Source organism: Protopterus annectens, chromosome 3.part1, assembly GCF_019279795.1.
Source record: "Protopterus annectens isolate FY-2018-M chromosome 3.part1, PAN1.0, whole genome shotgun sequence".
NCBI classification, from domain to species: Eukaryota; Metazoa; Chordata; order Ceratodontiformes; family Protopteridae; genus Protopterus; species Protopterus annectens.
In genome coordinates this window covers 120,818,556-120,845,247 of record NC_056732.1, presented here as the reverse complement: position 1 = coordinate 120,845,247, position 26,692 = coordinate 120,818,556, and the positions used below count along the sequence as shown (strand labels likewise).

Below are 26,692 nucleotides of genomic sequence, written 5' to 3'. Positions count from 1 at the left end.
TTTGGCTATTCCTCCTGTTTTAAGTGTCATTGATGATGTGTATTCTGAGTCTAGCACTACCCCTGACACCCTTCCTCCGCTCCTGTTAAACCCGATAGGTACTACAGGGTCCCGGACTCACATCATTTCCTTTACAAGGCCCACTCTGCTGACCCAGAAACTATTTCCTAGGGTCCTAAAGGGGTTGCAGCTGCCACTACTAAAAATCCACTCCTCTGAAAGGGAGTCCAGGGCTTTAGAGAGATGGGGTAAAAAGTGTACACTTCTTCCACTCTGTCTATGAGGGCTTTAAATTGTCAAGTTCATATGATACAGTACCAAGAGTATTTGTTAGATGAATTGCAGCAAAACTGTCTTCGCCTGAACCCCTAGATCGTAAGTCACTTCAGGATCTGGTACATAATTCACAACAGGTTAGCAACCATTTCTTGCAGTGTGGTTATGATGCATTGGAAGCTTCATGTAGGTCAGCAATGACAGGTGCAGTCATACGTAGACATGCCTGGCTGAAGGAACAATCTCTGCCAGATCATGTTAAGGCTAAGCTTCTGGATGCTCCACTGGAAAAGCAAAAGTTATTTGGCTCCACTGCTCAAGAGGTCTTAAAGAAATTTGAGGAAAAGGCAAAATCTGTACAAACAGTCAAAGATTTCCTCCAGGTACAACCACCAAGATTCAGCAGAAATTGGCCTTCTAAGAATTGGTCCTTTCCAGAAGAGAGATTTCAAAGAGGCAAGAACAGGCGTGCCAGAGGTAGAGGGCAAGCTAGAGGCTCCTACAGAGGACGTCAATGGCAGCCTCCTAACCAGAGAGGTAGTGCAGGTCCAACAACTGCTGCACAAGGACAGACTCAATGACTTCACCTTGACCCCGCCAACCAGGGCTCAATCAGAAGCACCTTTGGGTGGAAAGTTGTCTTTATTCTCAAAAAATTGGCACAGTATTACAAGGGACAAATGGACACTGCAAATAATAGACAAAAGGATGCAGGTTCCATTTCCATACATTACCAGAAAGAAAGGGAATGCCAAACCTGCCACCAAATCAGAGGGCAGAGGCTTTAAAACAAATTGCCAACCTATTGCAAATGAAAGCTATAGAAAAGGTTCCTCTCGCAGAACAAGGCCAAGGATTTTATTCCAGACTATTCCTTGTCCCAAGAAAAGAAAAACAATGGAGGCCTATTCTCGATTTGTCCGCACTGAATACTTATTTCATTGTGCCAAAATTCAAAATTCTGAAGCTACAGCAACTCCTTCCCATGCTGGGCAAGGGGTCTTGGCTGGTAACTCTAGACCTCAAGGAGGCATACCTGCATGTCCCTATCAGACAAAGTTGCAGAAGACACCTCAGATTTCTTGCAGGTTCAGAGCATTATCAATTCTCAATATTGCCCTTTGGCTTATCTACTGCACACAGAGTATTCACGAAATGCCTGGCATCAGTAATTGCACACTGCAGACTTCAGGGGATTCAAATATACCCGTATCTGGACGACTGCCTTATACAAGCGGACAGCCAACAAACTTTGGAAAAACATTTGAATTATGCCATCTGCCTACTGCAGGCCTTGGGATACACAGTCAACATTCACAAGTCAAGACTTGTGCCATCCCAAAGAATAACTTTTCTGGGTGCGGAACTAGATACAACCACCCAAATGTTTTTTCTCACAGAAGAGAAACAAAGACAACTACCAGATTACTTCAAAAATCAAACTCAGATGACTGCAAGGAAAATCCTGCAGGCCCTGGGTTACATGGCATCCTGCATTCTTCTGATTCCACAAGCAAGGCTGCATATGAGAAAACTACAATGGTACCTAAGGAGTTTATGGTCTCAGCACAATCACAGCCTAGAAGCTTTGATACCACTCATTCCATGCCTTCAAAAGGAATTCCTGTGGTGGGCCCAAGCAAGCCAGTCAAACAGGGGCCTGCCTTTCAGCAAACCAGTAACCAGCCAAACCATTACCTCGGACGCTTCAGACCATGGATGGGGAGCACATATGGAGGACAGATGTATCCAAGGTCTATGGTCTCAGAAAGAATTGCGCATGCACATAAACCAAAAGGAAATGCTGGCAGTGATTCATGCAATCGAGGCCTTCAAGCTCTTTCTACATCAAGGCCACCTGCTAATAAGGACAAACAATACCACAGTTATGTGGTACATAAACAAGCAAGGAGGTACCCATTCCTACCCTCTTTGCAGACTAGCAATGAATCTTTGGGAACTTTCCTAAAACTCAATATAGAGCTGCAATCCCAGTTTGTGCCAGGAAAAGACAATATACTGGCGGACAGCCTAAGCAGAAATACCATGGACCCACACGAATGGATGCTGCACCCAGACATCTTCCTTCAGATAACACAATCATGGGGGAGGCCGGACATAGATCTTTTTGCCTCCCACCACAATCATCAGCTGAAGAAATTCTGCACAAGGACATACCACCCACAAGCATGGAAAGTGGACGCCCTCTCTTTCAGTTGGAATACTCTTAACAGTGTATGCATTTCCACCACTCCCACTAATGACCAAGGTCTTACTGAAAATCAAGACAGAGCAGCCAAAAGTGATTCTAATAGCTCCGGACTGGCCAAGGCAGCACTGGTACCCACTGTTACGGAGCCTGTCACACACGAAACCGTGGCCTCTACCACTATGGGCACTCCTTCTGACACAGCACAATTACAAAACTCTGCACTCCAGCCTGAAAACCCTGCAGCTGACAGCCTGGAGAATACCTTGACTCCTCACCAGGAAAAGCTATCCAAGAGAGAGTGAAGGATATCATCATGGAAGCTCGCAGACCTTACACGAGAAAGGCATATTCAGCAAAATGGAAAAGATTCCACACTTGGAGCACCGCAAAGGGCCTAGATGCCACAGTGATGAGCATGGCACATATCCTGGAATACTTGGCAGACATGCTCCATAATGGCCTTTCTTACTCTTCCATAAAAATTCATGCTTCAGCAATTTCAGCAGAATACAATACTGATCCACATGTCTTCTCTCATCCTCTCTTAAGGCAGTTTCTAAGAGGAATTCAAAACATCAATCCTCCAAGAAAACCACCAGTGCCTACATGGGACCTTAACTTCATGTTGGAAAAGTTGACTTTACCTCCCTTTGAACCAGCAGCATCTTCAGAGTTACAGTTCCTGTCTTGGAAGACTGCCTTCCTTCTGGCCATAACCTCAGCAAGAAGAGTATCTGAATTGCAGTCACTCATGGCAGTACAACCATTTCTTATTTTTCATCAGGACAGAGTCTCCTTGAGAACCAATCCTTCATTCATGCCAAAGGTGGTATCCAGGGTCTCATTGAACCAAGCTATTCACCTGCCTACCTTCTTTCCAAACCCACAAAACAAGGGAGAGAAACTTCTGCATACCCTGGACATTGACAGACAGTTACGCTACTATTTGGACAGAACTAAGACTTTCAGAAAAACTGACCAGCTGTTGGTAGCATATGCTGCAGGCATTCAAGGAAAAGCAATTTCCAAACAGACAATTTCAAAATGGATAGGAAATTGCATTTGATTCTGCTACTCTTATCATGGAAAAGCTGTGCCAGCTAACATCAGACCTCATTCCACCAGAGCTACAGCCACCTCCACAGCCTTCTTAAGAGGGGTGGCTATCAAGGACATTTTAGAAGCTGCTACATGGAGCTCCGTGCATACATTTTCCAAGCATTACAATTTACCCTTATATTCCAGATCCAGAGCAGGCTTTGCTACGGCAGTCCTGCAGGGCATTTTAGCTACACCATCATTTTCTTAGAGCCTACCACCCCCAGCTTGGCTATGGTATTCTACCCATATGTAAGGACTGCAGATGCATCCTTGAAGGACATAGTACAGTTTTGTACCTACCATAAATGTAGATGTCCGATAGGTATGCATCTGCAGTCAGGTTTTCCCTCCCTCCTTCCCCTCTGTGGTACTTCTTGGGTACTTATCCCTCTTATAGCTAGCTGGGGCTATCTATTATGGTGTATTTGTTTTATATTACTGTGCATGTTTGCAATATTTTGTATTTCTACCAAATTTAGCCTTCCTTAGAGGGCACCTGGCATCTGGGGCAAGAAAAACTGAGGAAGATGGCGTCGGCTGACACTTTTATACCCCAGGCACTCTGACGTCGGGGAAGGGGTGACATCAGCCGACGCCGGACCCAGACTTTGGAATCCGGCCGACCGAAGGGCTTCCTGAGTTAGGACAACCCATATGTAAGGACTGCAGATGCATACCTATCGGACATCTACATTTATGGTAGGTACAAAACTGTACTTTTTTGCTTGTACTTCAGAGAAATAGACTCCCAACAGCAGAGGTCCCAGGACTGATCACTGTGCTACACCACTGGTTACAGGTTCCATAAAAGGGGAATCTAGGATGTCCTTCTATTTTCATGTTGGAGTATTCATTGCAGTAGGGATATGGCTGCCTGCAACACTGTACATCCCGCCAGTATATCAAAATCTTCACTAGCATGCTACATCGCATGTACCCCTTACTGCAGTAAACCAACGTCTGCTATAAATGTGACATCTGCACGTACCCAAGTCAGAACTTTCCTGCCACAGTGATCGTCAGACGTCCGATTGCCAACCAGCGATGCTTACCGTATGTTCATTTTCGTTCGACTGCCCACTTATAGGTAAGTTGATTTATTCTTACCTTATTGGTAGCATTTTACTGTATTCCAGCTTTTCATGACTTCTAGGAAGGGCAAGTGTGCTTGTTGAAGACAGATTCCACACAAGGACACTCACAACCAGTGTGTTTTTTGCTTAGGGGAAGAGCACGATTACAAGAACTGTGTTATTTGCCAATCATTTGTCCCTAAGACCCTTAGAAGTTGTTTAGTTTCCTTGAAATTATATTTAGAAAAATCAAAGACTCCTATGCCTGGCCATAGGTATGGAGGGTGTGGGATTTTTCTTGCCCCAGATGCCAGGTGCCCCCCAAATGGGGAGCAAAATATATAAGTAATTTTAAACACAAAAAGATATACCTCCAAACAGAAGCAAATACACTAAAAAGGCTTTTAAGTGTAGAAAAATAAAGGAGAGGCATAGTAAAAGAAAAAACAGGGGGCTGGAGGGAGGGTAACCAGGACTGCAACAGTGAATACACTCGAACATCTACATTTGTGGTGAGTGTACACAACTGTACTATGTTCTTCGTGTTTCACTGTTGCAGTCATTACATTTGGGTAGATTCCCAAAGCTAAGGTTGGAAGGATGGATTTATACAGTATTAGGACCGGCTATAAGGCCCTGCAAAACAGCAGTGGCAAAGCCAGCTCTGGATTTAGAGAAAATTGGTAAGTGATCGTGCTTGGTGAAAGTATGAACTGAACTCCAGGTAGCAGCTTCTAGAATATCCCTGGTAGGAACTCCTCTGAGAAAGGCTGTAGAAGTAGATGCAACCCTGGTGGAATGTGATCTGATCCTCTGGGGGATACGATGTTCATCGTGTTACCCTGCTGCAGTCATCACACTTGGGTTATCCTGTCGTCAGGCGGTGCCGCAGTTGGCCTGAGTTCCAAAGTCTTGGGTTGGAGTCGGTTGCTGTCGCTTTTTCCCTGACATCAGTGCGCCAGGGGTATATAAGAGGCATCTGACGCCATTTTCTCCAGTTTTTCTTGCCGCGCGGTGCCCGAAGCAGAAGCAATTCGCAAGTGCTGGTCGGCCGACACCTGAGATTATCGAATTTTAGTCCGAAGTCTTCAAAGCTAAGTACCCCGTTGGGGAACCTTTTCTTGCCTCAGTCCGATGTCAGAAAAAGTTAACAATTGCATTTCTTGTCGGAATCAAATACCTCATAAGGACTTTCATTCTTATTGTATTCCTTGCCTAGGCCCAGACCACGACGTCACTGGTTGCCGGTTTTGTGCTAGGTTCAATAAGCGAACTATAAAGTGACGCTTTGATTTCGCTCGACACTACGTCTGTAGAAAATGTAATTATACTATGCCATCGGAGCAACCGACTACCGGCGTGCATAAAAAATGCAAAGATAAAGACAGGCAGCTTAGATCCAAGCAGGACAGCGAGGCCTCGGCTGGGCTGGTCGCCAGTTCTCCGGTTTTCAGTGAGGCGCCTATGCAGCCCCTGACGACCGCAGAATTGGAACCCCAGACCACTTCGGATTCTCAAGCAGAAAGTGCTAGGCCGACGCAGCCATTTTCTTTAGGCCCTACCGACAACATTGCAGAAGGAGAAGCCGGTGCTGTGGAAACACCTTTGGGTACAGAAGGTGTCTTCAGACCGACTACTCTTACCGTAAAATATTATGCTAAGCTTAAGACTCCTCTAAAACCTAAAAAGACTGTACATCAGTCTCCAGTTCAAGGCCCCATGCCGAAGAAACAGATGCTTAAGATGGCTGAAGATTTGATTACTCTGATCAGGGGTTCCCAACCCCCCCCCCCCAGACAAAAGGCCCAGACAAGAGGAGGATTATGCCTCCTCTGATCAAGTTTCTATTTCCTCAGACTCCTCTGAGGAACAGGATACTCCTTTCCCCCTTATGAAGATTCTGATGCTGAAGATTCCATTCCCTCAGCATCTCCCCCTGAAGACTATTCCTTTGGGGAAACCTTACATACCATGAGGGAACATTTCGACTGGGAAGGTCAGGACTACTACGACTCAAAGAAAATGCTCCGAGAGTTTCTTTTACTTCCCCAGCACAGACCACTTGCTATCCCTCCAGTTTTAGACATTGTGGATGATGTTTACTTAGAATCTAGTCTAAATCCAGATTCCCTGCTTCCTGCTCCAGCCAAACCAGACAGATTTTATAGAGTGCCTGACTCACACAAATTCCTTTACAAAAGCCCTGTTGCTGACCCAGAGACAATCTCCCAGGGTCCGAAAGGGGCTAAGGCTTCTATGGCTAAAAATCCTGTGCCCTCTGAAGGGGACTCCAGAGCACTAGATAGGTGGGGGAAGAAGGTTTACACCTCAGCTACTCTAGCTATGAGAGCACTAAATTGTCAATTTCACATGCTGAAATATCAGCAATTCCTAATGTCTCAATTAAAACAAAAGTTGAGCACACACTCTCAACAGTCTGAATTCAAGGAAATGCAGGATCTGTTGCATGCAGCTGAACAGGTGGGCTAGCATACTTTACAATGTGGATTTGATTCCTTGGAAGCTTCCTGTAGAGCAGCTGTTACTGGGTCTGTCATACGTAGGCATGCTTGGTTAAAGGAACAAGCTCTGTCTGATCATGTTAAAACAAAGTTACTAGATGCATCTTTACAGCAGGATGTCTTATTTGGGGTTAAAGCAGAAGAGGTATTAAAGAAAATGGAGGATAAGGCAAAGTCTATGCAGACGGTCAAAGATTTCTTACAGGTACAACCCCCTCGCTTCAGCAGAAATTGGCCAACAAAAAATTGGTCCTTTCCAGCTTCTGACAGACCACAGAGGGGTAAATACAGACGCCCAAGGGGCAGAGGTCAAGCACAAATCCCTTACAAACCTCACCAATGGGGCACTGCACATTTTAATATATAAGACAAAAAACAGTAAGCGCTTTCGCGTTGCTCAGAACACTTCTTCAGACTGTACAAAATTCAAAGACACAGTTCAAATAAATAGAAATAACACATCACATGTCCTTTAATTAATTGCTAACCAATCTATTCTAAAAGCTATATTACACCTCCTACATCGCTGAACTAATGGCTCCTGAATGTATAGTAGAACGAATCAATACGCTAAAAGCATTTAAAATATAATTTAATGAATATTAAAAACATTCTGTTATCTAAAGCTAAGATAAAAACATAAATAAAAACTAAAGTATATAAATACAATACTGACATCATGTGACATTTCATACTATCTATTTCATATGTGTATGTGAGAAGGAAGAATCCACGAGTAGGAGAAGGGGATGTCCCCTCCACTAGTTCAAACACCTTCCTCCTTTTTCCGTTGCCCATTCGGGAGCAACAGAGACGAGCATGGACATCCGCGCCTCGAGCGAGGAAACGGAAAACCTCAGAGGAACAATACAAGTTCCAGAGGAAGGTACTGAGGCATGTAAGCCAGACTTAGATATAAATAATTCTAGATATATTTTAAATGAAGCAGAACGCTCTGTATTGAATAAGGGATTATCCTTTATTCCTTCGATGTCAGTTAAAGTTCTGGACTTGATCGTAGACATTAAAATGTTTATTAGGAATGTTAATTTGAAATTGATGTTTAAAAATCAAAGTAGTAATGTGAATATGGTACATAGGAAACCATCTACCTTTACACCACCAGTCAATCCAATGTTAGAGGCCTTTGAGAAGGCCTGTGAGAGAGTGCTACTGAATGTTTTCGAAACTGATAAAGTAGATTGTAAGAGTGAGTTTTTTAACATGGCGACCCAACAACTAGAAGCCCTGAAAACTTTGCAAGCCAATCCCAATATAGTTATTAGACCAGCTGATAAGGGAGGGGCAGTTGTGCTTTTAGATAAAGAATATTATGACATGAAAATAAATGAAATGCTTAGTGACATAGACACATATAAGGAACTTAATGGTAGCCTACTTAATAAACTCATTAGGGACGTGAATGGAGAATTATATGATTTGTTGATGTCCAATCTGATTAATAGTGAACTTTATAATTATTTTTTAATAGAGAAACCATTGATACCGACATTCAGGGGATTGCCCAAGGTCCACAAAGATCTTTTGAAACCACTTCTGAGACCTATTTTGTCGAGTAGAGGTTGGTTAACAGAGACTGTTGATTTTTGTTGAAAAGACACTAAGACCAAAAGTGGATACTACCAATACCATTATTAAAGACACACAACATTTTTAGAGACTTTTTCTGACTATGCCCATAGTGATTTGAATGTCTTTGAATGTTACTTTGTCACATTGGATGTCACTTCCCTTTTTACAAGTATTCCCAGTAGCGCGGGTTTGGAATATGTTGGATTGTTTTTAATTAGAAAGAGCATCCCTAGAGAAGTAATTATGAGAACAGTGACACTGTTAGAAATAATACTTAGTAACAATGTGTTTACTTGTAATAATGGCTACTATCTACAGGTCAAAGGGGTGGCAATGGGGACCCCCCTGTGCCAATTTGTATGAGAATATAGTAATGGCACATTGGGAATATTCCTACATTATTGATAATATGTTGTATGAAGAAAATTTGAAATATTACAGATGTTTTGTGGATGATGTTTTTCTGGTTTGGAAAGGGAGTTTAGAGAGTCTGCAGAATTTTATAGATTATATTAATGGTACCACTAGTTTCCTTAACTTTACAGCCAAGTGGTCGAAAATCGAAATAGATTTTTTAGATGTCTCTATAACTATGGATATGAATGGTATACATACACAACTTTTTAGAAAGAGTTGCAGGAAAAATACATTACTACATAGGAGTAGTATGCATCCCCCCACGTCTATCGTAACATAATTAAAGGACAGGGGTTGAGGATTTCTAGACTAACCAGTCAAGATACTACTTTTGATAGGACAGTGAATCATCTTAAGAATTAATTGAAAGAGAGAGGCTACAAAGATAGGGAATATAGTGACATACTAGATGCACTTTCTATAGATAGACAAGATAGAGGTAGGCCTTTTTTCAAGCAAGGCAGACATCGGACACATAGAGATGAGGTCCATGAACAGGTATGTAGACTTACGATTCCATTTACTAGTAACAAAAGAAATTTAATGAAATAATCAGTAAACACTGGAATATTTTGACAATTGACGAGAATATAGCACAACTTGTAGGTGAGAAACCCAAATATTCCTATAAGAATACTAAGTCTCTCAAGAGGATGCTTTGTTATGAGGGAAATACACACGACAGTATAAGTTCCAACAGGCAAGGCATGTTTGCATGTAGGAATTGCAATCAATGTACATTTATGAGAAATATTAATGTTTTTAGACACCCCGATACAGGGAAGATATATACATTTAAGCATTATGCTGATTGCAAATCAAGAAATTTAGTATAGGTGATATTAGGAACTACACAGAAAAAGGAGAGTAAGTGGATACTCTGGTTCCAAGCCGATAGGGGGCATGGGCTTATGTCTGAAATCCTTTCTAAAGGACAGACCAGTGAACAGATGAATAAGCCATTTTTCACGTGTACCTATTGACATATGGGAACCCCTTTTTTCTTCATTTCCAGTGGGGGGGGTTTTCTCTTTTTTCCCTTACCCTTTCCCCCTTATGTTATATTATTATTTTTTGATATCTATTGATATATACACATATATATATATATATATATATATATATATATATATATATATATACGTACATTTTTGCACATACATGTATTACTCTCTTTAATCCCTTAGACAGAACCTTATATGTCAGATAGCTTTTTAATCGATGGTATGCATTTCATTATTTGTCAGTATTATATTTATATATCTATACATTTTAGCTTAGTCCCTTTGACAGAGTTCCATATGTCTAAAGGTTTTTTGATATGTAATAGATGGTATGAAATGTCATATGATGTCAGTATTGCAAGTTTTTATTTATGTTTTTATCTTAGCTTTAGATAATAGAAAGTTTTTATAATATTCATTAAATTATATTTTAAATGCTTTTAGCATATTGATTTGTTCTACTATACATTCAGGAGCCGTTAGTTCAGCGATGTAGGAGGTGTAATATAGCTTTTAGGATAGATTGGTTAGCAATTAATTAGAGGACATGTGATGTATTATTTCTGTTTATTTGAACTGTGTCTTTGAATTTTGTACAGTCCGAAAAAGCGTTCTGAGCAAAGCGAAAGCGCTTACTGTTTTTTGTCTTGTATATTAAAGTGTGCTGTTTTGCCAGTGGTGAGCCTTGGAGTTATTTATACTTTCACTTCTGCAACCTTGCCCATTAGGGCCTTAAACTGCCAGTTTCATATAAAGTATCAGCAGCATATTATTGGATTGCTTAAACAGAAAATGATGTTGATTCCTGACTGTGCTGAAAATAAAGATTTGCAGGATTTAATGCTTTCTGCTGAGCAAGTTGGAAAACATACTTTGCAATGTGGTTTTGATTCACTAGAGGCAGCTTGCAGGGCTGCTGTCACTGGGTCTGTACTTAGAAGGAATGTTTGGCTTAAGGAGCAGTCTTTGCCAGATCATGTTAAAGCTAAATTGCTGGATGCTCCCTTAAACCAAAACCGCCTGTTTGGCAACAAAGGCAGAAGAAGTACTTAAAAAGATGGAGGAAAAAGCTAAATCTATGCAAACTGTTAAAGATTTCCTGCTAGCACAGCCTCCCAGATTTAGTAGGCATTGGCCCTCTAAAAATTGATCCTTTCCTGCCTCTTCCAGGCCTTCTCAGTCCAGACCCAGAACCAGCAGATCTCCCAGGCTTCAGTCCCAAGGTACTCATGGGACTAAGCAGTGGGGGGGCTCCCACTTCCAAAGCAGGGAGTGGTAAGACTGTCCCTATGGTAAACTGTCCCACTGACTTAACTTTAAATCTTCCAAGCCCTGCACAACTGACTGTTCCTTTAGGGTGGAAGATTGCCCGGCAGGCAACAAATTGGGAACTCATTACCCAGGACAAATGGGTTTTAAATATAGTTTCCCAAGGATACAGATTCCACTTTCACTCCTTACCAACCCCAAACGGTTGGCCAGATCTACCCCCAAATCAGTGGACAGAGGCACAAAAGCAAATTCTCTCTCTCTCTCATAAGCATCAGGGCTATTCAACCTGTTCCAGAGGAGGAGAGGGGACAAGGGTTCTACTCGAGACTTTTCCAGGTGCCCAGAAAAGACAACTCCTGGCATCCTATCGTGGACCTCTCTATCCTAAACACATTTTTGGTGATCCCAAAATTCAAGATGCTAACTCTTCACCATCTGTTCCCTCTGCTAGGCCATGATGCCAACACTGAATTTAAAAGAAGCCTACCTGCACATCCCAATAAGGAAATCTTGCAGAAGATACCTATGCTTCAAAGCAGGTTATATGCAGTTCTCTGCTTTGCCCTTTGGCTTATCTACTGCGTCCAGGGTGTTCACAAAGTGCCTAGCTCCAGTCATTGCATTTTGAAGGCAAAGAAATATCCAAATATATTCATACCTGGATGATTGTCTAATTCAGGCAGAAAGCCAGGACATACTATTGAATCATCTGGCGCTTGTACAGAAATTGCTAACTTCTCTGGGGTACACCATAAACAAAAAGAAATCACATCTTGTACCCTGCCAACAAATTGTATTCCTGGGAGCAAGCTTGAGTACAACTTCCCAGATGGCCTTTCTCACGCCAGATAAAAAAGTTAATTTGGCAGCCTACTTCAAACTGCTGGCCACAAAGACTCAGCTATCTGCAAGGAAAATACTGCAGGCCCTGGGGTTCATGGCCTCCTGCATTCTCTTAATTCCATATGCAAGACTGCATATGAGGAAACTACAATGGTATCTAAAAAGCCTATGGTGTCAACATTCTCAGGATCTAGAAGCAATGATTCCTATCATACCTTGTTTACAGATAGAGATCCTTTGGTGGGCAGAGGCATGTCACCAAAACAAGGGACTGCCATTCACTCTACCCCCTGCCGCCCAAACCCTAACAACAGACGCATCACACTGTGCATGGGGGGGGGGGGGGGGCTCACTTGGCAGGGAAGTGCATTCAGGGCAAATGGAACCCAAGTCAAATGCACCTGCATATCAATCAAAAAGAAATGTTAGCTGTACAGAATGCTGTGACAGCCTTCAAGGACCACATTCTTCCAGGGCAATTAATGGTGAAGACGGGCAACACCACTGTTATGTGGTACATAAACAAGCAGGGGGGAACCAACTCATACCCTCTCTGCAAACTAGCCATGGCTCTGTGGAACCCAGCCTTGAGCTACCAAGTGCATCTACAGGCTCAGTTCCTGCCAGGAAAGCTAAATACACTGGCAGATGAACTAAGCAGAAATCTCATGGACCCACACGAGTGGAAACTGGAACCAAAGATATTCAACATGTTGTGAAACAAATGGGGTAGCCCAGATACAGACCTGTTTGCCTCCCCCCAGAACTACCAATTGGAAAAATTCTGCACAAGGACTCCCCACAACCAAGCTTGGAAAGTGGATGCCCTGTCTTTCACCTGGAAAATGCAGTTTATGCATTTCCCCCTCTGATCTTTAGTAGTACCTTGGAGAGGAGAGGCAAACAGGACGATACTGATTGCACCAGACTGGCCATGCCAACACTGGTACCCTCTTTTGTTCAGTGTGTCACTGCTGGCACCATGGCACCTGCCTCAGACCCCTGCCCTGCTGTCCCAGCAGGAGGGCCAGATTCTGCACCCACAAGCTTCAAACCCTGAACCTGGCAGCCTGGCTAACTACCTGATCTCTCCATTTCCATCCCTCAGTAAGCAAGTGTTGGATGTCATTCTGGAGGCAAGGAGGCATAGTACTAGAACATCCTATGCTGAAAAATGGAAAAGATTCTGTTCCTAGAACCACAGCGGCACCAATTTTACCTCAGATTCTTCAATACTTAACTGAGATGCTGCACAAGGGCCTTTCCTTTTCCTCCATCAAAATTCATGCCTCAGCCATTTCAGCTCATTACAACACAGGACTGCCCCTCTTCTCTCATCCACTGCTGAAGCAGGTCCACAGAGGGGCCAAAAACTTAACACCACCCAGGAGAACCGCTACTCCAGCCTGGGACCTTAACTTTGTATTGGAAAAACTCACTGTACCTCCTTTTGAGCCAGCTGCAAATGCAGAGGTGAAATTCCTTTCTTGGAAAACAGCCTTCCTTTTAGCCATCACTTCAGCAAGAAGGTTGTCAGAATTACAGGCCCTCATGGCAGTGGGGCTTTTTGTCATATTTCATGCGGACAGGGTGTCCCTCAGGACCAATCCCTCTTTCATGCCCAAGGTGTGGTATACAGTGTGGCCCTTAATAAGTCCATTCATTTGCCAACCTTCTTTTCAAATCCACAGAACAAAGGGGAACGAATACTGTACTCCTTAGATGTGCACAGACAACTTAGGTTTTATCTGGACAGGACTAAACCTCTCAGGAAATAAGAAAAGCTGCTGGTTGCATTTGCTGCAAGGGCAGAGGGGAAGGCCATTTCAAAGCAAACCATTTCCAAATGGATAGGCCATTGCATTCATTTCTGCTATAAGCACCATGGAATACCTACCCCACAGGGGATTAGACCACATTCAACCAGGGCTGCATCTACCTCTACAGCCTTTCTCTTTCTACCAGGGACATCCTAGAAGTTGCTACCTGGAGTTCTGTACATACTTTCACCAAGCATTACCATTTGCCATTTTTTTCTAAATCCAGAGCTGGCTTTGCCACTGCAGTCTTGCAGGGCCTTATAGCTGGTCCTAATACTATCTAATTTCCTCCTCCCATTCTTAGGTCTCTACCCAAATGTGATGACTGCAACAGTGAAACATGAAAAACATAGTACAGTTGTCTACACTTACCATAAATGTGGATGTTCGAGTGTATTCACTGTTACAGTCCTAGTTACCCTTCCTCCAGCCCCCTGACTTCTACTGGCTGTACCTCTATTCTTGCTTTTTATGCTTAAAGCTTTTTGGTGTATTTGCTTTTTTGTTAGAGGTGTAACCTTGTATATATAATTGCTTCCCATTATGGGGGCACCTGACATCTGAGGCAAGAAAAACTGATGTAATGGTGTTGGCTGCATGCTTTATACCCCTGACTACCTGACATCATGGAAGATGAGACCGCAACCGATGCAGGACCCAAAACTTTGTTAATCAGGCCGACTGATGGCTACTGCAAACAGATAACCCAAATGTGATGACTGCAACAGTGAATACACTCGAACATCTACATTTATGGTAAGTGTACACAACTGTACTTTTTTTGGAAAGCTCAGAAGCCTCTAGTCGTCTGGTATCTCATCTCAGAGTTGTGGCTGGTAGCCCACCTCACTTCAGCTTGATTCAAACAAGACTGTCTTCGATGTCTGGATCTCAGAAGTTGAGCAGTATGGTGCCTAGTAGGACAGCAGGTACCTGGTGGTCAATGTACTGCCAGTGATTAAAAGGCTGCCACCTTTATGTGTTGGCACTGACATGTCACTGGCCAACAGCCATACCCTTGGAATGACACAGGTTGTCACAGAAGGAGCACAAGTGTGCCTTTTATATCTGTTCTGCTTGTCCTAAAATTGTATCTGCCTGCCAACTATTTGGAAAACAAGAAAGGATCATGTCAAAACAGCAATGGCAGAGAGTGGGGAAGCACACGTCATACCCATAAGAGCAAACAATCAGTTCAGCCCAGCCTTCTCCGTTTTGGATTTAATACACGAACAACTGTCTTTACCCTCCTGCTTTACAAATGTGCTATCATCCTGGCACTGTTTCATAAAGAACCTATGTCCCAGATCCATATACTCTAAAACTGTACTCATCCACCTCTTTAAATATATTGTTTACAGTTCATCCTCTTAATCTCAAACTGAACTATACCTTTCCAACATCAAAGTTATGTAATTTGTCTACTCCTTCCACAAGTAACACCCATAATTTTACTTATAACTTCCTTCCAACTTGTGAATAATGTCATTGATACCCACGTTTGATAGTGTATATTTGTCATTTATTACAGAATGTGAGGAATGCTTCCATCTCTAAACACACTGTGCAAATTAGAATGTGAATGGCACTAGAATCTTAACCATGCTAAGTCAACCTTCCTATGCACTTCAGTCTAATGTTATGTCTCTCTTCATTGTTCATTTGTGCTTTGTTTAGGTTACCTTAAGATTTTTACTAACTGCATTTATGCATCTTGAATTAAAAAATTTTGAACATAACCCTCATGTCTGTTAATAATTTTCCATCATTCCCATGCAGGCAACACAAACCATTATTTAACCGGTTTACTGTCACATATTCGAATGTCATTTAGACGATCGAATATGTGCGAAAATCATTTTCTTGAACTGAGACTTCAATCACCACAATGTTGAAGCTGACATGAGTGAACAGCTGCTATTGTCAACTTCAACATTACGGTGCAGATCGCACCATAGTGGGGATCGGGAAATGTACCCTTACCCTCACTGTAGTGCGATCTCGGAGTTTGTATATATAAGTAGGGGGGTGTGGGGGATGCAAGGGGGCTTCCCCCCTGCAAATGTCATTGTTAGTTGGGGGCAGATGTGAGCATTTCAGCAAAGTCAATATTCGACATTGCTGTGCTCCGTTTGATATTTCGGTTGGTCGGTGTTTTGATTTCCGACAGTATTTGTTGGAAATTGTTGCATTCGTCTAAATGACATTCACAAATATGATAGTAAACCTGTTTAACCATCTTTAAAGGATAATATACTTTCATACTCATCAGCTGTCTTTAGAGTCTGTATAAGGAGGTACTTGACTTTTACTTTTTAATAAATTGGTGTCCTGGCCTTGTTGTTGCTGTAATTTGAGGAATGTAGAAGGAAACATAAATATAAATCAATCACTTCTGTAAGTTGTAATCTATGTTGCAGGATGAATTCAATTAAGTTATAGTCTGTAATAATTTGCCATTCTTCACCAATGCATCTTTTCCCAGCTGCCAGATTTGCCGTAAGACTTCTTCCCTTTTATACCATGACAAAAAACTATACAGGAATTATTCTCTGTCTACCACAGTTGTATGCATCTAAAATTAGGAGCAACCAGTAAGCAGTCTTGGTCCCCATCAACTTCTTTGCAGCCCCAGTCCAAACTGCCCATTTGTTGTTTTATTAACAAAATCTGAACAGTCCTCTCACTCTTCACTTTCAGGGATTCTGCTCAGCCATAGATTCTTCTTGACTTGTTTTCCATTTTTCCACCTGCTGATCAGTGTTTACTAGCTACCCATATGTGTGTACTGCTTTGTCATGTATCTCATGTGTTTTTTGTTGTATGGGCAACACATTATCATATTGTTGACACAAAACATCAGAATCAACAACTGTTTAGATTGCCACTCTTCTAATGTATCCAGTCAGATTCCCCAATAAATGTTTCAGGTCATGCAGAATTCCTCCTAATATTATTTCGGTGTCCTTCATCTTAAACTGTGTTAATGCCTTGTAACCAGCTTAACAATTTTTTAACTAATCCACAGTCTCTGTCTACCTCACTCTCCACTTCATCTTCTAAAATAATCTCCTGCCATCATAATATGTAGGACGCTTTCACATACTCATCATCATCATCAGCTCCCCCTTTTCCCATTTTTTTTCCTACATGGAGTCAGGGTACCATGTTAACTGTCTGCAACTCTCTCGATTCAGTGCCACACTCCTGCCTTCTTCAGCACTCATGCCTGACTCTCGCAGATCTTCTTTCACACAATCCATCCACCTCTTTGCTGGATGTCCTTGTTTACTCTTACCTTCTTCCTGTCTGTCCCAAATCTTCCTCACCAGATTGTCTTCTGCTTTTCTGCACGTGTCCAAATCACTGTAATCCATTCCCTTTGATCTTTTCTGTAGTTGGAGCTACTTTGGCTTCTGCTCTTATGTCCTCATTCCTTCGGCTGTCCCACAGTGTGCATCCTACCACCCTTCTCAGGCACTTTATTTTCATCACCTCTAATTTCTTCATTTGTTCTGCCTTTACTGCCCAGGTTTCTTTACCGTACAGTAGTACTGGTCGCACCACTGTCTTGTACACCTTATTTTTCAGCTTCTTTGGCATTCTTCTGCCATAGACTACACCTGACACTTTGTGCCAGTTGGCTGCAGCCCCTCTGATTCTAGCTTTACCCTCTTCATTCAGACTTCCCTTCTCCTCAACCACCCCTCCCAGATACTTGAAGCTGTTTACCTGTTCCACTGTCTTTCCTTCTATCTCTATTCTCAGCATCTTCTGATTTCCCCAGTTTGCTGCCATTACCACCGGCTTATCAGTGCTTAGTTTCATCCCATGTGCCTTCAATTTTGCATTCCATTTTCCTATCCTTTGCTGAAGTTCTAGCTCAGAATCTGCCTGTAGTGCAACATCATATGCATACAGCAACTTTGTTGATCTGTCCCCTCTGACCTGTTTGTTAATGTAGTCCATCACCAGTATGAACAGCAGTGGGCTCAGAGCTGGACCCTGGTGTACACCCACTCCCACTGGGAACCCCCCTGTACATAGGCTGGACTATTTCTACCAGTGCTTGGCCTCACAAAGACCCAATGACTCAAATATGAACAATGTTTCTGGGACTTGAAACCACCGCAGTACTGCCCAGATCAGCTTTCTTGGGACCTTGTCATATGCTTTCTCCAAGTCAAGGAATGTCCAGTTGGATTCTGTCCTCATCTGTAGTTTCTTCTCAAGCATCTGTCTCACTGCTAACATCAGGTCAGTTGTGCTGCATCCTGATCTGAATCCGAACTGATCATCTCCCAACTTACATTCTACTACTCTGCGTATCTGTGTATCAAGCACCCTCTCCAGAACTTTCATGCAATGTGGTAGGAGTTTGATGCCTCTGTACTGCCCACACTAGCATGAGTATGGTTATTCTCCAGTCATCTGGGATACGCCTTTCTCTCCACACTGCTATTAGTACCCTCAGGAGCCATTTCTCCCCTATCGCACCCAGCATCTTTATCATATCTGCTGTGACCTCATCTGAGCCTGCTGCTTTCTCTGACTTCATTTTCCTTAGTGCTGTTCTTACTTCTTCTAGGGTGGGCTCTGCCTCTTCTCTCATCATAGGCTGTTTCTGGGGCACTACAGCTTCTGTGGCATTTTCTTCATTCGGAAGCTGTTGGAAATACTCCTTCCATCTGCCTTTGATGTCCTGTGGACTGGTGAGCAGGTTGCTGCTGGCAACCCTTATGAAGGGTGTCTGACTATATCAGGTTGCAAGGTAAAGACAGAAAGATAAAGAAGATAGTTTTTTGTGCCACTTACTGAGTCACTTTCCAGAAGTTGGTAGAGTGCCTCCAATGTCCTATTCTTTGCTATTGCAACTTCTTTCTTAGCTTCTTTGTCAGAAAAGACTGACCAGGCGAGGAAGGACTACTGGTTGGCTATCTCCAACTTCTTCCTGTACTTCTCCTTTCATTTGATGACTTCCTGGTCTTTTGCATTCCACCACCAGCTTTCCTTATGTACCTTATTTCCATACCTGGCTCAGTCACATGTCTTTTCTGTAGTCCTAACACATGCTATTTTTGGCCCTACCATTCTTGTTCAACTCCACTTATTTCCTCCTCTCCTTGGGGTGCTAGTGCCCTGAGTAATTCCTTGAACTGTTGTACTTTCTCTCCAGTCAACGTTCAGGTCTTCAGCCTGGTCTCTGTTGAACTTAGAGCTTTCTCTGACCAGTGCTTGCAGATGATTGTGGCAACTAGTGGTTTATGCTGTGGGCCAGCTGTTTCACAGGGGATTACTTTGCAGTCATGGATTCTACCCCAGTGCCTTTTCCTTACTAGGAGGAAGTCTCATGTGTTGTCTACTATCAAGCCATTTGCTAGACAGAAGTCTAGAATGGCTTCTTTTTCTTTATTCCTGTTGCCCTACCCATGTGGACCCAGGCAGTCCTCGTATCCTGTTCTGTCTGTCCCGATATGTGCATTCAAGTCACCCATTATCAACACCAATTCATATTGTTATCTAGTAGGTCCTGCAACTGCTGTCTGAATGCACCCTTCTCTTCACTATCACAACCCTGTTGTGGGGCAAAGGCTGAGATTATGAATACTGCCCTAGCATTACACTTGAGTCTGATTAGCCTGAATCTGTTATTAATTCTAATGATATGCCTCACTGCCTTCTGAAGCTTCTCTCTCACCACAATTCCTTCACCATTTCTTGGCTGTCCCCCTCCTGAGTAGTCGACTCCCAAGGCAAGTGGCTTTAATGCACTGCCCTTCCATCTCATCTCTTGGATACATAGGATGACCAGCCTCCTCTGTATCATCATGTCATCCACTTCCAAGCTGCATCCTGTCAGTGAACCTTCATTAAGCGTAGCAATTCTCAGTTTACGTGTGACTGGTTGCTTGGATTTATGTCCAACTTTCACTCAACAGAGCTATCCCAGGTAGCCCAGGCTGGGCAACTAGACATTGGCCAGCCAGTAGCTTATTGACCCAGGGCTGCTGGGCTTTATGACGGGCACACACTGGCCATTAGGGGCACATATACCCCTCTCCCACCATTAGCAAGGATCCCTGGCGTAGGTCAGAGTAGGCCGGTTCCTCAACCCACTTATCACCAGTAACTATCAATGCCCATTTTGGCAACATTAGTCAACATGACCAAATCACCTAGAGCCATATTTACACCATTAAGTGTCTAGCCCTGCCACAGTGCACAGTCTGTGATCCATGTTCTCTTATCTTGAGGATGCTGCACACCACAGTAGATGCCCAAAGCAGTTGGTCTGTACAACTCTTCCCCTTGTATGGCACCATGTAGAGTCTGTGCTACTGACTACTGCTCCACTCATTGGTGAGTTTGAGATGGAAACACTCAGCATGTTTTTTGGACATGGGAGAAACCACACAGGGACACAAGGAGAACATGCAAACTCCAAACAGGCATTGGTCAGAGGTCAGAATTGAACCTTGTACCTTGTGCATGGGAGGCGAAGACCTTATCCATTATGCCAACTGGTCTGTTTACTTTCAGTGGACACTTTCACATACTGTTGCCATCAGATTTGCTTTGATGAGCAACTGAGCACCTTTGAACACAAAAGTACATGTTTTAGTCTTGAAAAATTGAGCGACGAGAGACAACATCCAACAATATTATGAAGCGCTGCAAGATCTCCAGCAATGAAAATGCAGTTGCACATCCCTCTGAATGGGGTTTGGCCCAAAAAAAGAATTTTACATATTTTAAGGTCTTTAAAATTATTTTAATTTGAAGTATGTTTGCTTTGACACCTTTTAGCCATTCACTGTACATTATGTTTGCACATAGCACTCCAAGTGAAGTGTTATGATTAGTAAAAACAGATTTGATAGTCAGTTTTTTTTTAGCTGATGTGTTATCAAGATATGTAACCTTGTTTGTGTACAACAGGGAGGGTGGTTTTGTGTTCACATGAATATGCTTGTTAGCCTGTTAATAGATATGAAGTCTTTGACTTGTAAAAATTAAAACCTATGAACGTATTTAAGGAATTGTTCTTCATAGCTGTACATAGAAACTGCACACTGAATTTTTTTGCTCTTCATTCACGATTTTAACTGTTTTCTGCAATAAATGTACATATTTTCTTTTGAAGGCCTTTGGATTCTTTGCAACAATTGCATTTGGATTTGATGCTGGTCTTTCACTTAAGTATACAAAGCCATTTGAAAAGAAAGCTGGAGCCAAGTCACCCATTTCCGAGTCTACCATCAAAAATTCACCTGGAGGAGAAACTGAGCCACTGAGTAGTCAACCAGCTGATGCATAATTTATACTGTTTTAAATGTTTGCAGTTTATGTAACAGATCAGTGCATAATCATGCAAAATTGTTACGTTACACCCCATACTGTGGTCTTTTTACTACGCAATACTGTGGTATTTTACCTGTTGCCATGCCTACATCCTTTGGAATTATGATCAAGAGATTTTGTGTTAACCTGCATCTCTCGGACGTCAAGTATGCTGACTTGTAAAATTCAATTTTTAGGTAATGTTTATTGCCTGCTGAGATAGTTCAACATCATTTTTTTATTCTGAAAATATAATATACTTGGGTTATTTTAGGCACAAGAAGGGAAATTGGATAGGCTTAAAATGCTGCAAGACAGCTAGCCTCGTACCTACCTATGAACCTATTTAATGTGGTTATAGATAGGCCTTACCCATCCCATGGTTGAAAATTATATATTACCCCTAATGAGAATAACTGAGATCATACCATAGATAATTAGACAGGACCCATGCATGGAATAAAGCATTTAGGAGCTGCCTCTGTCTATTAGTAGTACAGGGACAGTCCTGGGGTAAATTTTCTGTTTACCGTCCATAGGTCTGAGTTGCACTTGAATATGGCCAGGGATGAACTTTGATTTATGTTCCATAGCAGTGGTATCCTCTACAAGATATACCTGTCCCCCCAAACTGTTCTGTTGATGTTGCAGAAGAGACTTGGATCCCTAGACCAAGTATTTCTGATATTTTTACGTTTTAAATTTTGCTGTCAGGTTTGTATAAGATTACAAATCTAATTCCTGAGTTAATTTTAAAATATTTGCCAGACTTAAATGCAGATTTTATCTATTACGTATAGCATATTTAACTGAAAAAAAGGGGGTAGGTTACCTACTTGTTGTAGGACTGTTTTTCTTTTGTTTAGTCAATACATTCCTTCCTAAAAATGTCAGTGTACATAGTAAACTAAATTATATTTTATTCGCCAAGCATGAACTTATAAATCAATAGCTTCAATAGAATTCTGATTGAATATTTCTCTCTGTGTGTAATCTAAATTAACTTTTGTGACTTCAGTTTTTGTTTTAATAACTTTACAACCTTTATTTCCGCATACCATTATCAAGAATTTGACTATTTCATACAGGGGAACATTAAGAATATTATTATAAAAATATGACTATCGATGAAGTGGTTTTTGAATCATGTCAAGGTCTTGTGCCACACCTGGTAAACTGGCTGAGTAGAACAGAATTTGTTTGTAGCATAAAATGTCTTATGGCTATTGTGGGAAAGTTTGTGGGGTTTAGTAGTGCATAACCTAATTAGAAAATGTAAAGTCTGAAAAGAATACATTCTGTGAATACTTTTAATACGAATATGTAAATAATCTATGTAAAACATCCAAATAAAGCTGTGCATCTTGTTTTTATTACTGTTTAATTTTTAACTTGTTTTTGCATGCAGGTAATGTGGTTAAATGCATGCTGAAATGTATGCAGTCTGGGTATGCTGCTTTAAAAAGAAGGGACTATGAATAATAATTCATCTGCCTTAAATTTTAAAGCAATTATTTCCAAGATTCAAAAGACTTTTTATCGTCTGCCATCTGACTATTTCATCTTTCTTTTTTGTCTTCATTAAACCTCTGCTGAGTAAGCAGGATGGTACCCAGTCGTCTCTTGCATTTTTATGCCATTTCCTGTCAGGATCATGTAGGTATTAAGATGAGACAGGCAGCAGTCTGTTTTGTATTGTTGTGTAAAGCTACCTACAGATCTTAAGGAAATAGTGGGGATGGCAAATAGTTATTACTAAGCACTAAAGGTAAAAAGCTGTTAGTTAATGTCACAGTTAGAATTTGAAATGTGCTACTTTATGAGAACTCGCATGCCAGCTGAATTTCTTAAGAGCTAGAAACTCGGGTCTTCATCTTGTACAGTGTGGCCTAACACTGAATTTAAACACTCCTCAATGTGGTATTCAGAACACTCATTCATTCATTTTAAGACCATTTATTTCTATCCTTTCAAGACTTCTGGGAATACACAACCAGTCCCAGAAGGTGTTAGTAAGGCGGAAAGCAGTCTTGGATGTGAGTCCATTTCATCACAGAACACACCCTCCCACTTTAGGGGTAGTTTGAATGTTACATTAAACCAACCCTTGTGTCTTTGTATGGGTTTTCACCAGAGCCACCAGTTTTCTCCTGTGTGTCAGAGAAAAGTAAACTCTTCATGTACTAAAAATGGACTCAAAGTAATGCTAAAAAGTGTAGTAGTATCCGTTTTGGTAGACAACCCCTTCATCATATGGTATAGACAAATTACCACTGCAAAATGAAAGTGTAGTCAGGGACCTGAGTACTTAGTTGTCACATAATGACCAAAAGAAAGGGAGCTATCAACCTGTCATCAGGAACTCCTTTTATTTATGCCAGCTAATTGCCAAAGGAATATCTTAAGGGTCTAATCACTCCCTTATTCTTAGCATTCATCAGGTCGGTTATTGAAAAAAAATGCCCCCCCCCCAGATATTTCTTACTAAACATATCAAACAATTAGACGAAAAACCCAAAGGTTCCTAACCAAAAAAGATCACAGACCCAAGGTCCCTGAGTTACCGAGAGAGGCTGGAAGCTCTGTCCCTTAACTCATTGTCATGTAGACCTTTGACGGAAGATCTGTCTTGCTTAGTCCGGTACCTCCACCAAAACTAGGGACCTAAATCTTCATGAAGAGGAAAATAAAATATGGTGGCAAGACATGTTTAGGGGCCAGCTGCCTCCCAAACCTCTGGAGTAAACTGCCCCTGCATGAAAAGTTGTGAGACTCACAATCATCCTTTAAACATAACCTAGATGGCTGGATGGTTATGCACAAATTTACTCTGGGATTGACTAGTATGGCCCTTCTGCGGAAAGAAGGTATGGCCTGATGGAGCATTCTGGCGAGACGTGAATGGTCATGACACAGTGGCCTTGGAATATCTGTGACATGAAAGGTAAGACATGGAAACCACACAGAGAAGGAATCCCAGCTAAGAATTGAATCTGAGAACTAAGTGTGTGAGGTTGTAACACTAACTGCTAAACCACTATGTTGCCTCTGCTTGTTTAAAACATGCCACTTTACATTGGTATATGCAGCATGCAGGCTTGGTTTGCATTAATGGTTTAATTCTGCTTGTTTAGGTGTGGCTGGTAGTCCTTTTCTGTTATCTATCTTTCCTATAAGTGGTTTCATATTTTGTAAAACAGAATTCAGTGTAATATTGTAGATTTCCAGCACATTAAATATATTATCCAATAATTCTGTGGTATACTGATAACGTGACAAATGTTACAGATATCTCAGATCTTTACAAATACTGAAATAAATTAAACACGTTTTAATAATGGCTTCTGGTTTCTGTTGTAATGCCACATAGTGTGTGTATTGTTTTTTTTTAAATTACTGTATAGCCACATATGCTTAAAATAATGCCTTTATTTCTCACCTAAACAAGAAAAAAAAAAACTTTAAAATATCCCCGTGTTGTCTCCCAAGTCCACCAGTACATGCATACTTAGGCGCATGATACTGCACGTCTATTGAAAACATGGCATGTTATAAAGGAGGTAGTTTAACTTTTTTAAGCTGATTTTTAATTGTAGATTGACAGTGATAAATTGTGCTTGATTCCTTTATTGTAAACTGGTATCTCATCAAAATGGCGAAATTTATGTTTGCATATCACAGCAGTGTTGAAACCGCCTTCCACACATTGTAGTTTGTCCTTTCACTGTTGTCAGATTTATGTCTCAAGTATAGGCAAGGGTCTTATAATGGGCACTGTATCACTTTAATATTGTGGATTTTAATGAAAACACATTTCATAGGTTCATAGGTGTGTACTAGGCTAATGGCCCTGGAGCCTTTAACTTCACACTACACACTGTGATATCCTACCTTTTCAAAAGTGCCTGGGAAATTTTTTTGGGGGGTAGGCTTGTAATTTGTTTAAATTTGGTGATTAGGAAACAAACTGAAAAATTTTAAGGAGAACCAAGCCTAAAAACTGAAGGAAAAAAAAAACATGTTTTTCAGCAAATCTTGAACTTTTCTGCATTCCTAAAGCCTCTTTATCAAAGTAAATAGTTACTATTATTTTCTAATTTATTTGCCTCACAGCAAGAGGTTCTCCTGTTCGATTCTTGGCTAGAGTGCCTTCTGTGTGGAGTCTGCATGTCCTCCATAGCCTCCGAAAGACATGCGTGAATGGGCATGCCATCACTGAAAGTTAGGCATCGGGCTGGCAACTCGGCACCATAAAAATCTACTGCCAATCATTAGCAGACTGGAGTTCCACTGTGGCGACCCCTAACTGGGAAAAGCCAAAAAGACAAACAACATTTTCTAATTTGTTATACCCCAAAATGATCTGAAGGAGGCTGCCATGGCTATCATGATTTTGTTTTATAGTCAATGTCTTTGTCTTCCTGATGTCATGTTATAGGGGTACAAAAAATCGTTATGATGAGGGGATAATTTATTGTGGTTTTCTCTCTCTCTCATCAGTTTGGATTACTGTGATTGCCCTCCTTTCACTGTCAGCATCGATTGCATTTTTAGTTACTTTGCTTCCTTTGATTTTCATTAGTGGCCATCTCTGTTACAGCATTTTATGGAGTGTTTGAAAAGAACAATTAACTCAGCAACATTTTCAAGACTGTCATTCAAAGTAGCAACTGTAGTTCAGTGTTCCAAGTTTGAGAAATCTGACCCCCGAGATTAACAGGTGATCTGATGTTGTCCATGTCATTATTCCTCACTCTTGGGTCGCAGGATCCGATATCAGATCCCAGTCGGCAAATTTGCAGACAGCTTCTAGGCTCAAGCTCCTCCCACTCCCATGATCCCGTGCTGCCCTCTAACCCCTTAGATCTTGTCTGCTGCACTCAAAATCAAACGCAGATTCTCTGACTCGAGCCTCCAGTGGGGATAAGTACCATAATTTCTCTTAATTTCTCTCCTTTATAGTGTGTTTGCTAGTTAATTTGTAGGTAGTATATAGTCCCTCCCGTTTCATTTTTTTGACTGTTGTGGTGGTTGTAGTGTTTTTTTTTTTTTTTCTTTGGCACCCTTTTTAGTTTTTGGCCCTTCTGTACCCTTTAGTGTTGTAGTTCTTTATATTTAGTGTTGCTGATTGTCTTTCTTGGTCCTTTCCAGGTTATTGACCATAGCATTTCTTCTGGTTAATGATTTTAGTGCGTCCCTTATGCTTTGGTAGTGTCTA

The 26,692-nt window shown here is 41.6% G+C and overlaps 1 protein-coding gene across 1 annotated transcript in view; it reads left to right on the top strand.

Annotated features, from left to right (window-relative positions):
* Nucleotides 1-21,879, top strand: part of CMTM6 (CKLF like MARVEL transmembrane domain containing 6) — a 513,325-nt gene extending 491,446 nt beyond the window's left edge. The window contains exon 4 of the mRNA XM_044066642.1: nucleotides 21,278-21,879. Coding sequence (XP_043922577.1) covers nucleotides 21,278-21,451 — 174 coding nt within the window. The 3' untranslated portion in view covers nucleotides 21,452-21,879. The remainder of the gene's footprint in view (nucleotides 1-21,277) is intronic.
* The last annotated feature ends 4,813 nt before the right edge of the window (nucleotides 21,880-26,692 follow it).